At 29.8% G+C, this 15,043-nt stretch overlaps 1 protein-coding gene across 9 annotated transcripts in view; it reads left to right on the top strand.

Moving 5' to 3' along the window:
* The window catches only part of LOC135926213 (titin-like), a 120,959-nt gene that overhangs the window by 79,105 nt on the left and 26,811 nt on the right, over positions 1–15,043 (top strand). For all 9 annotated transcript variants that reach the window (XM_065461991.1, XM_065461990.1, XM_065461988.1 and 6 more), the window contains 23 exons: positions 157–259; positions 515–687; positions 830–935; positions 2,208–2,401; positions 2,498–2,602; positions 3,066–3,507; positions 3,756–4,009; positions 4,841–4,953; positions 5,157–5,343; positions 6,422–6,616; positions 7,359–7,522; positions 7,767–7,902; positions 8,296–8,466; positions 8,872–9,097; positions 9,263–9,480; positions 9,592–9,770; positions 10,082–10,211; positions 11,882–12,190; positions 12,424–12,531; positions 12,772–12,930; positions 13,097–13,252; positions 13,678–13,890; positions 14,181–14,597. In XM_065461991.1, coding sequence (XP_065318063.1) covers positions 157–259; positions 515–687; positions 830–935; positions 2,208–2,401; positions 2,498–2,602; positions 3,066–3,507; positions 3,756–4,009; positions 4,841–4,953; positions 5,157–5,343; positions 6,422–6,616; positions 7,359–7,522; positions 7,767–7,902; positions 8,296–8,466; positions 8,872–9,097; positions 9,263–9,480; positions 9,592–9,770; positions 10,082–10,211; positions 11,882–12,190; positions 12,424–12,531; positions 12,772–12,930; positions 13,097–13,252; positions 13,678–13,890; positions 14,181–14,597 — 4,458 coding nt within the window. The remainder of the gene's footprint in view (positions 1–156; positions 260–514; positions 688–829; positions 936–2,207; positions 2,402–2,497; positions 2,603–3,065; positions 3,508–3,755; positions 4,010–4,840; positions 4,954–5,156; positions 5,344–6,421; positions 6,617–7,358; positions 7,523–7,766; positions 7,903–8,295; positions 8,467–8,871; positions 9,098–9,262; positions 9,481–9,591; positions 9,771–10,081; positions 10,212–11,881; positions 12,191–12,423; positions 12,532–12,771; positions 12,931–13,096; positions 13,253–13,677; positions 13,891–14,180; positions 14,598–15,043) is intronic.

The following is a 15,043-nucleotide window of genomic DNA, read 5'->3' as shown; positions in this document are numbered from 1 at the left end:
TCAATAACCATGGATGAATTAGTAAAAAGTTTAAATTGGCCATACTGTCAGGAATTTTTTATACAACTTTTAGAATTTGGCAAATTAAACAAATTATATTATATATATATATATATGAATACGTAATGTTTTTAAAAAATAAATACAAAAATTAAGGCGCCGCGGAAGAGAGAATACCATCCAAATTTAGGGTTAGGGAATACGAGTCATTAGAAGCGATTTTTCCACACGCTGGATTTATTGTCAGAGAAGTTGAATGGTAATGCATATTGTATAGCAATTAAACTGAATTATATTTACAATTACAATCATATAAATATACAAATTGTTTGGCTTGATTGGTAAAAAACTTTTTTTTAAAATGTTATAGTAAAAATTTTAAGGTATGAGACCATTCTTAATCTTTCATAATTTCCAGGCCAAAATAATGAAATGTTATCTTACTTAATCCACAGGATGCATATTTATTATTTTATTTTAAATAATATATATCATGTTCACGGTCGATTCTAAGGATTGTAAATGGAATACTTATCGCTCCTTCTTCCAACAATTTATGGGTATGTCACCCAGATCACATCATCTTTCTTATACCCAGAATTACTAAAGAATTCTCGGGTCATCATAGCATAACTGTATGGACTGAATTCGGTGTGGAAAATTTGGAATTTTTCGTACATATTTACGGTATGTTTAATATGTATAAATTTTCTTTTAAAACATCGGGAATAAAATATTTATATAAAACTCACTTATTTTTTGATACGTGGTTAAATTTAAATTTTACATTGGTCATTATAAGTTTTTTAAAAATATGGCGATAAATTAGGCCCGCCCAGCCCTGTCATTGAACCTATAGTGATAGATGAAATAACGATTGACAGCTGCCGGTTGAGTTGGACTCCTCCAGAATGCAACGGAGGATCGGATATAACGTAAGGAAGTTTTAATTTTTCTAAAAATATTCTTATATCGCATATGTTAAATAAATATTTAAAACAAAAATTTGAAAACTCAGTTAGATCCTAATTACTCAATTGGAATTTATTTGAGATATCGTGGATTATAATATATACATTTTTTTCCCCATTTTATGAGGAAATCTAACATCTTCAAAGTTGAGACTTGACCGACCATCTTCATCTCATCTTTAATTTAGTATTTAGATACAAAAGATAGAAATACTTTATGAAAATGTATCTTAAAATACGGATAAAAGCATCTTATTAAAATGACAAAAAGATAGATATAGTTGTGTTATATATATTTTTGCTCGAAAAGAGTATCTAAATAACAAGACATTTATTATTATTTTTTTTATTAATGATTAAATTATTCGAAAATATTAGTTTTAAAAAATTTTCTTTTAAAACATCATGAATTTAAAAAGGGCAAACTCAATATTATTATCCAGAAAAATATTAGGCAAGCTTGATGATTTTGCTCATATATGGGCATAAAGGTTTCAATATCTATTAGTCAAATTTCTTGGGCTCAGATAATGTTTTTCTGGCCAAAATATTAGTTAGCCGGTTTTTAAAAATTGGCTCAAATCAAACCGTTTAACAACCATCAGTAAAATTTATATGATTGAGTAAATTTAGTTTTTTGTTCCTTTCTAATTTTTATAACTTTGTCCAATTTTTCCATTCAAAATTTTTAAAGCTTGGTATAGGATTTATTTTATAATCCCCTTAATCATTATTATTAGATAAAGCAAAAAATATATGAAAAAGAGTGAGAAAAAAAAATATATAGGAAAGAGAATTAGGGGCAATTAATTTGAAACGCTCAATACGTTTCAATTAGGGCGCATAGAGCACAGCCTTGTCATTGTAAAAAGCGAATAAAACTCTAGCAAATGAGTTCATCAATGTTAACTTAAAATGATTTTTAAAAATGGCACTTAGACTGTTTAGTATAAGTATTTTATCCAATTCTGCATAAGACCAATATTTAGTTGGCAGAAATCTTTGGTAATGTAGTTTATCATTCACCAGATTTTACAAAAGTTTATGGTTTGTCTTTAGACTATAACAAAAATAATGTAGATAGAAATTTCGATTATAAATTAAACTAATAAGTAATATCAACCTTGTTATTAGTAATTTTATTTTTAAAATTAAACTTAATAAATACTTATACCCCTTTATATATTCGTTTTTGTTATATATACATCTTATTTAATGTCAAAAACGAAATGCTAGAAATTACGTTATAGAAATCAGGGAAAATGGAAAGATCAATTGGTGCGCCGTCGCCAAATTTAGTACAAAGCCGAGTTATTGTGTTCTAGACTTAGAGCCGGATACCGAATTCCAATTTCGGATATTCGCTGAAAATATATACGGCCTTTCTATGCCCGTAGAAACTTGCTTCATCAGAACTCTACCAGCTATAAGTTAGTTTTGTTTAAATTGATTTTTATATATTACTTATTTCTTAAAATTAATTTATTTTATTCAATGTAATAAAATTATTATTTTTTATTTCTAAGCGTTCCCAGACGCTCCCAGTTCTCCCATACTGATTGGACAGGGAGTGCATTTTATTAAAATAGCCTGGAAACCACCGTTGTTCGATGGTAGATCTCCCATCATTGGTAAACAAAACATAATATATATAAAATTTTATAATATACTACCGGAGCCCGGACCTGTCCTTCCAACCGATCTCGGATTGGTCGGATTTATACATACATGATTGACATGAAAAAAATTTAGGTTGGATATCGATTGGACCTGCTGTGAAAAAAAGGTCCTTTGCAAGGTAGGCCTATTTAAAAACGAATACAAATCAAATAATGAATTATTCGTATTCGATTCTTTTGAACCAAATGAATAAATTTACTATTTGTAATCATATAAATCAAATAAGAATAGTAAATTATTCGATTTGTTCAAAAGAATCAAATAATATTATTTCGATTCTTATTAGTTTTTGAATAAGGTGGTCTATTTAAGAAGGCTTAAAGTATCTGTTATCTCATTAAAACAAACCCTTTGAGCTGTTATTAACCTAGTTAATTCTATCCCGCATTATGATATTATAATTTTATCCTTTAGGGTTTAGAGTAGAACGCAAATACGAAAAGGACGATTGTTGGACAATATTGGATGATTGCCATCCCACGAATCAATACCTCGACGAGAAGCTATACAGGACCAGGAGAGGTGGAATTATGAGAAAGAGTTTTAGAAGGAGAACGCCAAGTTTTAGCAGGAAGCTCGAAGGAGGGGAGGAAATTATTGGGGGAGACGGAGACGAATGCGTATGTTACAGAGTGAGTGCGGTTAACCGAGTCGGTTCCGGTCCTATGAGCCTACCATCCGAATATTATCCCAGTTCACTTTGTAAAAAACCTACCTTGATCAATGATTTCGGGCTCTGCTTTACTCCCAAATTATTCATATTGGGGATCAAAGATTTATTTTCTATCAAAATCGATTTTCATTCCGATGATCGACCTGTACTAATAACTTGGCTGAAAGATAATCATCCTGTCAGGTTATTATCATATTTTTTTTTTATCTAAGGAATTCATAAACCTATTCTTTTGTGCTAGCTATTTATTTGTGAGAACCATTTTTTTCCAGATATTATCAAAAATCCTACTAGTGAAAGAATAGTTCCTAAATATATTGTAAGTTGAGAGATAAATTTCTTAAGCTAATATAGAAACTTAATTATTAAATAAAGTCGAATATTATAAGGATTGATGATGTGTATACATTTTTATTTCTCTGTTTAACCAGGATACTAGGCACCTGTATAGAGGAACAGCGAGAGAGCGCCATTTTCCGCATATTTTCATGCAAACTTGAAGACGACGGAAATTACGAATGCATATTTTCCAATAAGTTCGGTTCGATTTCGGCTTATTTTACCATCATGATTATCGATAAACCTTCCGCTCCGGTCGGTCCCGTAATTTTGTCCGAACCCACCGAGAGTTCCGTTACCCTCTCTTGGAGATGCCCAGAGTTTTTGGGGGGCAATAGACTTACAGGTCAATAATTTTATGATTTCCGAAAATATAATCCATTATTATATATATATACGTATCTGTATATACCAGAATCACAAGGCGACATTTTATTAGGAATCTGATAAAACTATCTCAGCAAAAAATTTTCCACTTTTTAATTTAATAGATTTAAAATATTTTTTTTGAAAAAAATTATAGAAATATATTCAATTATTTATATTTTGCATCGCAACTATATTTAGATTTTAACCACAAAAAAATATTTTTCGTTATAATTAAACAATTATGTTTTAAATATCTAATATATATATTTTTTTTTCCGATTATGTATATCATATTATGTTTATATATATATATATTGATTTGTGTAAAACAATAAAATATAAATTATTTTTATTTAAAAAAAAATATTAATGAATAAATCCTCAGTCTAGACTAGATTAGTAAATTTATGCCATTGCCTTAAAATGGGAATCTCTCAATTTTATATCATTTACTAAGGACAATTTTTAAATTTGAAAAAATCTAATTTTATCGGAAGTGTATTCCAGCATGTCTAGAACTACCTACCCTATAAATTTCAGACAATTTGCCATAAACCTTTGCGCATTACCAAATTTATATAAAATAAACTATATAAAATCGGATATATATAGTATTTTAAGATAAAATTGTTTGAAAGTCATAGCGTGGGTACTCTAGTTGGAATTATTCAGATTTAAAAATAACTCAATAAATGAGGTAGAAATTCCGAATGCCAATGGATTCTATATCCCAATACGACATATATAATGAATAGGTAACCATATTATATTTTATAGATTTAATCATAATCATTCGTAATAATTTTAGGTTATAGTTTGGAATTTCAGGATATGAGAGATGATAAATGGTCCAAAATTCCTTATATGCTGTCCTCGCCACATTATACAATCACTGGCTTAGTCGAAGGCCAACGATATTTAGTAATATAAAGAAATAATATAATACATACTACAAATTTTATGATTTAGCAAAAATAATATTGCTTTTTCTCTTGAATTTTGTTATTTTTGAAGGGTACTAAATATTGTAATATTAGCAAATTTAATATTTATATATGCTATAAAAAGGGAAATTTAATGAACAATATATTCTATCACTCTGCAACCAAAAAATAATAATACAGGTCAAGATAACCGCTAACAATAACCAAGGTGAAAGTCTGGGATTGTTTACAAATTTAATAGTAGGTCTTAAAGCCCCGCCCTTAAATAGCCCATTTGGAAGACCGACAGTCGAAGACTTAGGGTTCTCCGACTTGAGATTATTCTGGGATCCTATACAACTTAATAAAGCTAACGACAAAATTATAGGTTATTTTTTTATCTTTGATATTTTTTGCCCTATTTATTTATTCCTTTACGAATGTTTAACCTAAAATTGTATGATGAAACATTTAAAATGCAATTACACTATTTCAATTCTCCGACCGATGGAAAATTAATAACATAACCAGGGTAAATTTTGGTATTCACAAAAATCTTCATAGATGATAAATCTTTAGGTGATTTGATCTATTAACTATGATAATCTCGGCAAGCATTATGGACTATAAATTTCATTTTTAGAAAGGATTAAAATAAATAAATTTATTTTATATCATTAAAAATAACTGTTTCGATATGATTACATATTTTGTAGATTTCTTGTATATTTTATGAAATATTTCTAATTGGGAGATATTTAGCAAAAAAAAAATTAATAGAGCGAAAAATATTATGGGGTTACGATTCTTAAGAACAAATTGATTATAATGCAGGTGCGATATCGTTTTCCCTGCATCCTGATATCCCTTCTGTCCATACCGCACAATATACTCCATTGCTGATATTGAAGTGTGCTGTTAGATTATAAAATTTTTAATTTTCGCTGGATCAAAACATCTAGAAGACATATCGTGGCTCTCTGTCATTATTCTCTTTCGAGATACATTGTTGTTTCCTTGTAGAATTATTATTTTTTTGGGGATGATTAAACCCAAAATTGTAACCGTGCACGACACCATTGTTTAGAAAATAAAATCTATTTTAAAACGAACACTAAATATAAGGGTAAAACCATAATTGTAATTTATAAGGTCTTTTATTTGAAATTTTTTTTTGGTGAAGGAAAACAAAATTCTCCCGATTTCCCTTTAAACGGGGAAGCTTTTATATAGCTCATTAAAAATAAGAATCTTTTCTACCGAAAGATGTACTTCGAATGTGCCATACGATTGGAATGAAAATTTAGTTCTTGAGTTTCTTTTTTTTGTTCCTTTGCCTGATGACTTCTAGGAGATTTGTAGTCAATGCCGTTAGATTCTCATACTTCCTCCTGAAAATGTTGTATGCGAATTTTTTTCCTTTGTTTATATATATATATATATTGTATATATATATATTATTCAAGGCTACATAATAGAAAAGAGGATTTATGGGAATGAATGGATTAGAGTAAATTCCGTGCCTTTATCTCAAAGCTATCACGATGTCAAAGATCTTACTCCATCCGGAAAATACGAATTCAGGATCAAAGCGTTGTTAGAAGATGGATTATCATACACAAGCGACATCTCTAACTTGATCGCAATGAAAAGAATGCCTTGTAAAATATTATAATTTTCATCTCAATTATCCTTATAAGAGGTATAATATGTTTTTGACATCCACTTTATTGAATCGTAAAGCTACAAGCAAATTTAAAAAAATATATATATTTATGCTACAAAAATTAAACTTTATAATACATATATACATTAATTCATAGTAGCTTAATTGTTTTTGTTTGAAACATTTTTTTTTTAAAGTACTATAGTTTGTTTAATTTTTCTCTAAACAAGTTTTCCCTTAAAATAAATTGTAATAGATTATTATTATTTAATATAAACCCATAATTGATCTAGTTTCGCCTGAAAATGACTGTTTAAATATCTTTTCTAAATTGGGATTACGTTCTGAACCAAATATCTTCTCCTTATTCTCCGTTTAATGGCGATTTCCAGGTTTACTTCCCTCCGATTTAATCATCAGGAAATTTTGTAGCAAGGTTTTCTACCATTGACTGCCCTTTTCTGACATCAACCCCTTATGGTTTTTACACTGGGTAGAGGAGATGGTGATCCTATTCTAGACCTAGACCGCCGGGAATTTTTAAGACCTCCATTAGCCACTAAAAGACTATGCTACTCCCCCGCCACGACGAGGCGGAAGGTAGGATTTTGGGGGTTCGGATCCAAATATAATTATTTTTAAAGCCCCTTTTACCATTTTCGATCATTTGAAAATTCAAGATTACTAGGGGTTTGTTTTTATTTTCTACCCTTATTAAAAAAATATGTATTAATAAGGTGCCCCCAGTCCTCCACTATCGTTGGATGTTTTAGGTATGAATGAACACTCCGTTTCGCTGAGTTGGAAATGTCCCATAGACAATGGCGGGAAAGAAATAACCTCATACGAAATCGAAATTCAAGAGAATTACGACACCTGGCGCCATATTTTAACTCAAACGGTAACTTTTATTTAATTAATCATTATAAAATCGCTATTATTACTTATCCAACTATCACAAGATTATTGGTCATTTATTTTCTTTAAAAGTGAATCTCATATCAAAAAAATGAAAATCATTAGAGATTCCCAAAAATGTAACATAACCTCCCCATCTTTCGCGGAGTAATTGTCAGTAATGAGTAAACATGTAATATCTTTTGAGCTTATTATATTTGTTTTTTTTTTAAAAAATTTATAATAAGGCGAATCAAAACGACTGTCAAATCAATAGACTTAAGGAGGTCAATATATACAGGTTCAGGGTCATAGCTGTCAATGAAATAGGTTATAGCAGAGCGAGCGAGCCCACCCCATATATATGTCTAACCGATTTTCCAAGTAAATTTTTTTTGTTTTTTCAATGCTTATCATATTTAAGCCACAAATGCCATTTTTATCCGTCAATAATTTTTTATTATAGGATCGTTAGATTTTTAATTGATACGACTTGCATTAAATTTAAGTAACTGTTGACCTTCGAATTAGTTTTTTAAACTTATATCACGTTCCTTTTTTTTTGCAATAGGAATGGAAAAAAAAACATTATGACTCCTGGTTCATTTTATTTTTAAAACTTATTTCTGTTTAGACTTGTCTATTCCGATTTAGAGTTTAGGACACCCTATTTTGTTTCCCTACCATTTTTTTTATATATATGTCAATCAATATTTAACTTTAAAGGCTACATATAACATTATATGATAATATTATCATCCCCCATACATAATATAGTTCCCCCCAAAATGGATGCCGATTTCACATCAATCAACGTAAGTTCGGGGGCCCACAAAGATGTTCAAATTCAAATACCATGTATTTTCGGGGAAAATACAAATTTCGATTTGTATTACAATTATAAGCCAATACGTCTCCCCGCGAAATATTCAATTATTCCTGATATAGGTTATACACTTATAGAGTTAACTTTCTATTCAATTATTCCTGATATAGGTTATACACTTATAGAGTTAACTTTCTTTTAAGAATTTCTGATAACCCCTTAGTAACTTTATAATTTGATACTGAAACTTTTTACTCTATAAAAAAAAGAAGTTTTGTCTTTCGATATTTTCATGATCTGGAATAGGACGGACATTATATTTCGTCTCAGCCATGCCCTCAGAATGCATAAATCTTATTTTCTAGTTAAAAAGATTAAATAAAGCATTCCTCTAGCTTCCCTGCTTTCCATAAGAAATTTAATATTTTTGTATCCGTACTAATCTTAGACTCAATAAAATTAATTATGTTTTATCCAAATTATTGGTATAACTTAAAATTGGAATAAATTTTCATAATAATTTCTAGCTTCTGGAATGTTGGAACTAACCATAAAAAATTTGGAAAGGGATGACAAAGGCATGTACATCCTTGAGATTTCGAATAAATTTGGCAAAATTCATAGCGATATTCACTTGAAAGTTTTCGATACTCCTTCCAAACCCCGGCAGCCTTTATCGATAGAAAATCTTAAACCTGACGAATTGAACTTGAAATGGTTATGTCCTAAAAGCGACGGAGGAAAACCGATATCGTATAAAAATATTTATCCAATCTAACATGATTCATTTTCATTTTGGAGAATAAAATTTTTTAGAGTTTTTGATAAAAAAAAACTTGATCTCTTTTAATATGTTTTAGAAAGTTTTTTTTAAAAATTATATAATGATATAATATATATTGATATAATTTTGCAAAGTGGTTATACGATCCAAATGCTTGATCTGGCAAGAGCCAACAGGCATCCTGACGATGTAGACTCTTGGATAACTCTGATCAGTGGTCATAAAGGAGAAGAGATTAAAATCCCTAGTTTAAGCGTGGGCAAGGATTACAGATTTAAGATATTCGCGGAAAATGAAGTAGGCTTATCCAAGCCACTTTATAGCGACGTGATAAGACCCAAAACATTCTACAGTATGTGTTGCTACACCACAAATAATTATATTAATTAAATTCGAAAACAGTCATATTTAGTGTTATAAGAGTATTTGTTTTTATTGTAAATATATCCTTTTGTAAAAACAGAAAAGCCATTTACCCCATCTGCCCCTCAAATAACGGATTGGTCTAATGAATTCGCCGTAGTAGAATGGAACCATTCCAAATCAGATGGAGGTTTACCTATTAAAGGTTTTATCTTGGAACGCAAAGAAGTGAGAAATGGACAAATGGATTGGAATTCCGTGCATTCTGCTTTAATCTCGGTAATCAACTGTTCTCTTTCTATTTATTTGTAAACATATTTACAGGGATAAAATAGTATTTAACAGTTGATATCCTTCATTCGACCAATAATCGATTCAAAGTGTATTAAAGAATAAGCAAAGACAAAACAAATTCTCGGGCTTTGGCTGAGTAAATAGATGATAAATAGAAAAGTAATTTAAACAAATACAGGTAGCAGGGGATGGGTGGAGAATTTAATTTTGAACAACCAATAATTTTGTATAATTTAAAACTTAAAGAGGAAACGACTTAATAATATACCTTTTTTAAAAATAAAATATTAAAATAGGAATTGTCCTATAAAGATGGCACCTTAATGCCGAAACACTATTATCAATACAGGGTGATTGCCGTCAACGATATTGGAATGAGTGAACCAAGTCAGCCAACTTGCGAAATTCAAGCCTCTCCATCTAAACGTAATCCTATAATCATTATTTTAGGGAAATAATTTTTATTGATTTTCAAAAATAAATATTTTTCAAAAAAAAATTTCTATTTTGAAAACACAAAATCTTGTATAATAATAATCAGAGTTATTAAAAGATTCTTTTTAAATGGATCTAGTAACAGATATATCGTCTAAAATAATATCTAGATACAGATATTTTAATCAAAAATCTATCTATATACAGATACAAAGACCACATTTATATATCTAGATACCGGATCTAGATAAGATCCTTTAACAACCCTGATAATAATAATACATTGAATATTCAAAATTTATCAAGCTCGCCTATTACTTAAATTTTTTAAACCACCCGCCGCCCACCCAATGTTGGATATATAGGAAACTCGACCACACCCGCCCGAAAGTTGAGCGCGCGGGCCAAAAACCTGCTTAGGATAGATTATTTATGATAAAAGAAAAGGCTGAGAAAATAATAAGAAATACCGAACTTTAACAAAAAAAAGAAAAGAATTATACATAATTATTTATATATGTTTCGAGTATAATCCGACTATATATATATTTTTATTTTATCAGAGTCAAGAAAAATGGTTTTATATCTTTTTTTTTAAATAAGAATACCAGTGAATTATCTTAGATAAAATAGGCATTTCTTTTGTTCGTAATCATATTAGCCCTATTCGATTCGATTCGGTCTAAACTCTTATCGTCTAACTTATCTCGTATACTTTTGAAGGTTAACCAAGACCTGTTAAAACCGGGACACATTCGGAATTTATTTTTTCATTTTTTTTTTTGAAATTTTTGGGACGTTTGTAATAAATCAGACCTGAAAAGGTCTGAAGAGGCAGTCTTAGGGGGGGGGGGCGATTAATTCAATAAGAATATTATTAAAAAATAAGTTTAAAAAAAAACTTAGTTAAGATTAAGAGTTAATATAATAATGTGTTTTATTTAAAACGTATAGATTAGTGATCTACACCGAGCCTAATTTTCCAAGCCCAGCAAGGACCGAAATTTTTTTTATAAAAGTTTTGCCTGGCCGGCCCGAACCCGAAATTTTTAAATTTACCGGCTCGGCCCTATTTTATTTTAATTATAGAAATCAATTTATATAATTACTCAAAATAAAAGGCATATGTTGTATGGAGTCTAGTTCTTTAAATAAAATCTAATAATTTTTATTTTACATAAAAAAATTCAATATAAAAAATTGAAAAAATTTTAATATATATTTAAAAAAAATTTCCATGGCCTGACCCGACCCGGCCCAAATTTTTTTTAAAAATATTGGCCAATTTTAAATATCTCTGTATAAATAATCAAACATACCATAATATATCATGAAACAAAATTAATCGTACAAAAAAAAATGATGAAGATTTTCATAAAGCACGTAAACAGTTATCGCGAATGTGCTATATGCTGTATTTTTTTGTATATTTCGCCACTAATTAACACTAGCTGTGAATTCAGCGTGAGAAGTATTTTATTTAGTTTTTGGTAAGCGATATTGAAATTTTAATTTGCAAAATGTAACTTTGGACATGTTGTTTCCTACTATTATTTAACTAATATTAATATTTTTAACCTAATTTTGTCATTCATTTTTTTGGACTTAATATTGGTTATTATAAAAATTATTTTAAATTCTGTTTCTCGATTGCAACATAGAAGCTCCCAAGATAAGCCTCTCTTCCGCCCAAATGAGAGGCCTTAATCTCAACGCGAATCAGCAAAATCCCCTTATCATAAATATTTCTATTTCCGGTTCGCCCGTACCCAAAGTTACTTTGTATCACTCGGGCCATCAGATCATAAATTCCGCGAATAACCATAAAAACGCTTACGAATTAGACCCGGGAAATGATAATCTTAAACTGATCATAATGAATCCTACGTATTGCGATAACGGAGAGTACGAATTAGAGCTTGAAAATAAACTTGGAAAGGACAAAGCAACTTTCAGAATAAAGATTAATGGTTTAAATAATTTTAACAAATATTTCCATGTGAAATGGGAAAAATATGATAAAGGCCATCAATTTGTAAAAAAAAATATGTAGAAAAGTTTTTACTATTTTAAATATAAAACTTGAAACAATTTTGACTCGAAGGTGTTTTTAAAGTTTTTTGTGACGTAAAGGATTATATTACATATTTTAACCATAGTTTCTCTAAATAATTGATTTTTTAAAAATCTAAATTACCCTTAGATAAACCTAGCCAGCCAAGGGAACCCGTAAAAATAATCTCTCCCGACAAGGGTTTCATCAACATACAATGGAAGGAGCCTTCCAATGATGGCTGGTCCAATATAAACGGTTCGAATATGATTTCAAATTTGTTTAATTTTGAACAAATGTATAATTTAGTGTTTTTTTATCCAAATTTGATTTTTTTTCTTTGATTCCTAAAATTAAAAGTCTAAAAAATTGCTCCATCTTTACCATTATTTTATGTTGATTCTGAATTTCTATAATTTCATATTGATACATGGCACTGATATACAAATTGGAATGTTAAATTGCATTTTTCCTAATCATAACACAATTTATATATAGGATACATCATAGAAGCTTACAATCCCAACAAATCCACTTGGGAAGAAAATGGAACGACTTGTAACACTTCATATAACATGTACCTAGATAGCCATGTATACGACCTGGATTCAGAACCAATCAAATATAGGCTCAGGATATCTGCCAAAAATATAAACGGTAATTTAATATAAAAATATATATGTTTTCAATTTTTCCTCAAAACTTAAATAAAATAAAATCTCAAACTCCAATTAATGTAACCATTGAACATGCCTTTCAATTGTCCTCTTTGTGAGCTAAAAGCATTTTAAAAATAAATATATATTCGCACAATACATAATAGGTAAAAGCGAACCTTTGGAATTGACGCCATTTGCGATTAGCGATATCAAATGTAAGCCCTCCCCCGTTCCGGAACCGCCCGTAGCTAAAGAGATAGGCGCAGATTACATAAAATTATCTTGGGAAGTTCCTCACGTAGACGGGAATGACGCGATAGGTCATTTTTTTAAAATAACTTAACTAATGATACAAATATAGAAATGGTTAAAGAAGTACATTTTCAAGTTTTATTAATTATCATGTTTAGGGTAATAATAATTATTCGCTCGCACTAACTCCAAACACCGCTCATCTTCCCATTTCCTCCCAATAAAATGAGAATTAATTTAGTAATATCATTATTGGTCATGACAAATATGTGAAAATTTTCAGAAAAGGGCGAGTGTGTAAAAAGCCAAAATAATACCCGGGAAAATGTCTGCAATAAGCGGCCCAAAGTCTTCCAATATAATTGATTATAGAAAAAGGAGTTTACCATATTAATTATTATTTTCCAACGGGTAATGGAAGACTACATCATTCATCTTTAAAAAAAAAACTAATTTAATGTACATACAAAAAAAATGTACTATTCATTCTTAGGATACATCATCGAGCAAAATCTCTTAGAAGATTGTCTCGCCTCATCCGGAAACTGGTTTAAGTTGAACTTCGAGCCAATCATTTTCAATCAATTCAAGGTAACTCAATTGTCACCTAATAGGCAATATCAATTTAGAATAACTGCCCTCAATTCTCTAGGATGCGCTGCAGCTAGTGCCCCGTCTCAAATTTTTACTACGAGACTAAATATGAGTACACATTTATATTAAAATTAATATACATTTTATTTAACATATTTATTTATTTTTTATAGAAAATTAGTGTGATTACATATATAAATTTCGATACAAAAATCTAAAATTCATATCTTCTCCCCATCAGTGGAAAATATATTCTCTGAAATAATTAATTATTATTAAACTTTCACGGAATTAGCCCTACTATAACTCTTCCATAGAATAAGGATTTCTGACTTTTTTTAGACAAGGAATATGGTCTGCAATTTTTTTGTACAATATCCAAATCTTTTTATATTTCCGCAGAGGTTCCATCGTTTCCCAGGAACTTTCAAGTAATACCCATTCCCCCGGATGAATTGTCCTTCGTCTGGGACCGTCCACTTAACAAAATGGCCACTTCTCTCGTATCGGACCCTAATAACTCTGGAAATAAAAATTTGTGGTACTTTATAGAGTACCAATCTTTCACGGCCAACTCCTCAAATTCATTTTACCAAGTGGATAACGATGAACATTTTCCGCCCACTTCTGACGACCGTTTGAGCAATTTTGATATGAACTGGATTCCATTAAACTCCGAACCTATATGGGGGCTCAGCTACTCGGCCCGACAATTAGATCCCGATTTTCAGTATTTGTTTCGCATATACGCGTGCAATGAAGTGGGGGCGAGTGAACCATACCAAACGGAAAAATTGATGAGACCTCCGCAAAAATTGAGTAAAAAAAAAATTATTAAATAAATTTTCAACTATTTGATGATTAAGTTCCTTTCTCTTTCAAAGAAAATATGAGATAAACTTTATACCCTTGTGAGATAGTATCGTTAACTGTCCCGATTTGAATAGATAAAAGCGGCCCAGATTTTAACCGAAATAATATTATTGCAAATATGGAAATCCGTTTTTAAAAAATCGACGTAAATCTTGGCCATTTAATCAACACCATTCTGAGAATATGTTTTAAATAAACAAATTGATATATCATCGAGATTGATTCTTCGTAGCTAACCCCTCTCCCTCCTATTCGAACATTAAAGGTTTTAAATAGTTTCGAATATTTTCAATAATCGAATATTTTGCAACTCTTCGTCATCTCTCATTTTACTTTTCAATTAGCTAAAAACCATATGATTTTTAAAAAAAACAATTAAACATGAATTAATA

This window comes from Gordionus sp. m RMFG-2023, chromosome 3 (genome assembly GCF_954871325.1).
Source record: "Gordionus sp. m RMFG-2023 chromosome 3, tfGorSpeb1-WG-v2, whole genome shotgun sequence".
NCBI classification, from domain to species: domain Eukaryota; kingdom Metazoa; phylum Nematomorpha; class Gordioida; order Chordodea; family Parachordodidae; genus Gordionus; species Gordionus sp. m RMFG-2023.
The sequence above is the reverse complement of the archived record's forward strand: the minus strand, read 5'-3'. Positions and strand labels throughout refer to the sequence as shown.